General features: G+C 39.6%; 1 protein-coding gene across 1 annotated transcript in view; it reads left to right on the top strand.

The window, feature by feature from the left end:
- The window catches only part of VIPAS39 (VPS33B interacting protein, apical-basolateral polarity regulator, spe-39 homolog), a 27,708-nt gene that overhangs the window by 20,356 nt on the left and 5,410 nt on the right, over positions 1–1,942 (top strand). The window contains exons 15-16 of the mRNA XM_012656058.1: positions 781–822; positions 1,163–1,252. Coding sequence (XP_012511512.1) covers positions 781–822; positions 1,163–1,252 — 132 coding nt within the window. The remainder of the gene's footprint in view (positions 1–780; positions 823–1,162; positions 1,253–1,942) is intronic.

The raw sequence follows: 1,942 nt of genomic DNA, 5'->3' as shown, positions 1-1,942 counted from the left end.
CTTTTATTTTGCTTGGTTCACTCTACTACAGGCAAATGATCGACATCTAGAATCAGCAGGACAGACTGAGATCTTCCGAAAGCACCCACGCAAAGCTTCAATCCTCAACATGCCACTGGTGACGACGCTTTTCTACTCCTGCTTCTATCACTACACGGAGGCTGAGGTACAGGCAAAATATGAAAGACCCCACAGGCTGTCATCGCACAAGAAGAACATAGTTCAAATCCAGTATTATGATATATTCTATTAATAATGGGTATATATAATTCTCAGAAATCCACCTGGAAGCTTTTCACCTCAGCAAGGGTGAGCCAAGAGGGGAAAAGAGGTTTGTAAGGTTCTGTGTGGCTTCCAGTGAGCTGGCATGCTAGCATAGCACATCTGCCCCTGGTGCTGGTTCCCCTCACAGTCTGTTCGGAGGTCCGTAATTTCAAATTGGCATGCTGTAGAGAAGAGCAGCAGCATGTTAGGTAGTTGTGGATACTTTAAAAATTTTTTTTGAAGAAGTTTGGCTTTAATGATCACAGGTGGACATTTTCCCCTTATTTGGATTAGCAGAAAATTGGGAAAAGCACCATACTTATTAATCCACTTCCTGATAACCCAGCTTGCGATACTTGATTATTTCCCATGGAGCTTTTCTCATAAATTAATTTCTGTGTTTAAATGATTATAGGGTGAGATGTAGAAGGTCTGTGTTGTTGAAAAGAAATGGGAGATTGGGTGGTATATGGGAAAGTCAGTATCACTAAAGTTCCTTCTCCACTTTCATCCTAGGGGACATTCAGCAGTCCCATCAACCTGAAGAAGACATTTAAGGTAGATATAAATTGGTTAGTGTTTTGTAAAAGTGGTATCAAGGTAACTACATTGAGTGGATGTTGCTTTGTAACCCTGTACAGTAGTCCTTTGACGTTGAAGGTTAAAGGTAGAAAAAAGCAAGTTTGTGGGAAGTGAGAGAAGACTTTAAATACATGGCCTGTAGCAGTGCTGGGGCTTGGGAATTAAGGGGTTCTTGATGACCTGAGAAATTTATTGAGTTTTTAAGAGGCAGAATCGATACCAGGAAATATTTATGCCCATATTTTCTAAAATTCTCAAGTACCTCAGTCAATACATTTCCACTTCCCCTTAATTTCTCTTGGTCTCTGCTTTCTAGATCCCAGACAAACAGTATGTACTGACAGCCCTGGCTGCTCGTGCCAAGCTTCGAGCCTGGAATGATGTAGATGCCCTCTTCACCACAAAGGTAGGTGCCCTGCTTTGTGCTGCTGAGGTCTTGGGAGAAAGAAGCATCATCATATCATGTTATAAATTCTAATTACTGATTTACATTTTTCTTCCAATTTTCTGTTTTCTAAAATTTCAAAGCTAAAGAAAAGTTGAAAGAATAGTATAATGGAGGGTGAGTACAGTGGCTCATACTTGTAATCCCAGCATTTTGGGAGGCCAAGGCAGTAGTATCACCTGAGGCCAAACATTCGAGATGAGCCTGGGCAACACAGTGAGACTCTGTCTCTACAAAAAACCAAGAAGAAACTAGCTAGGCATGGTGGCACACATATATAATCCCAGCTACTTGGGAGACTGAGGCAGGAAGATCTCTTGAGCCGAGGAGTTGGAGGTTATGGTTAGCTATGATCATGCCACTGCATTCTGGGCAACAGAAAGAAACTCTTGTTTCTTTAAAAAAAACAAGGTATAATGAACACTAATAGTCTTTACCCACTTCACTAACTTATTAACATTTTTACCATATTGGCTTGCTCTTTTAATATACACATGCATTTTTTTTTTTCTGAACCATTTGAAAGTAAGTTACAGACATCATGACACTTCTCCCTTAAATACTTAAGCATTTATGTCCATCATAAGCACAATTTTATTATCATTCTCAAGAAACTTAACATTAATACAATAATATTATCAGGTATATCTC

Source organism: Propithecus coquereli, unplaced genomic scaffold, assembly GCF_000956105.1.
Source record: "Propithecus coquereli isolate 6110/MARCELLA unplaced genomic scaffold, Pcoq_1.0 Scaffold5, whole genome shotgun sequence".
NCBI classification, from domain to species: Eukaryota; Metazoa; Chordata; class Mammalia; order Primates; family Indriidae; genus Propithecus; species Propithecus coquereli.
This window is presented reverse-complemented; position numbering and strand designations above follow the sequence as displayed.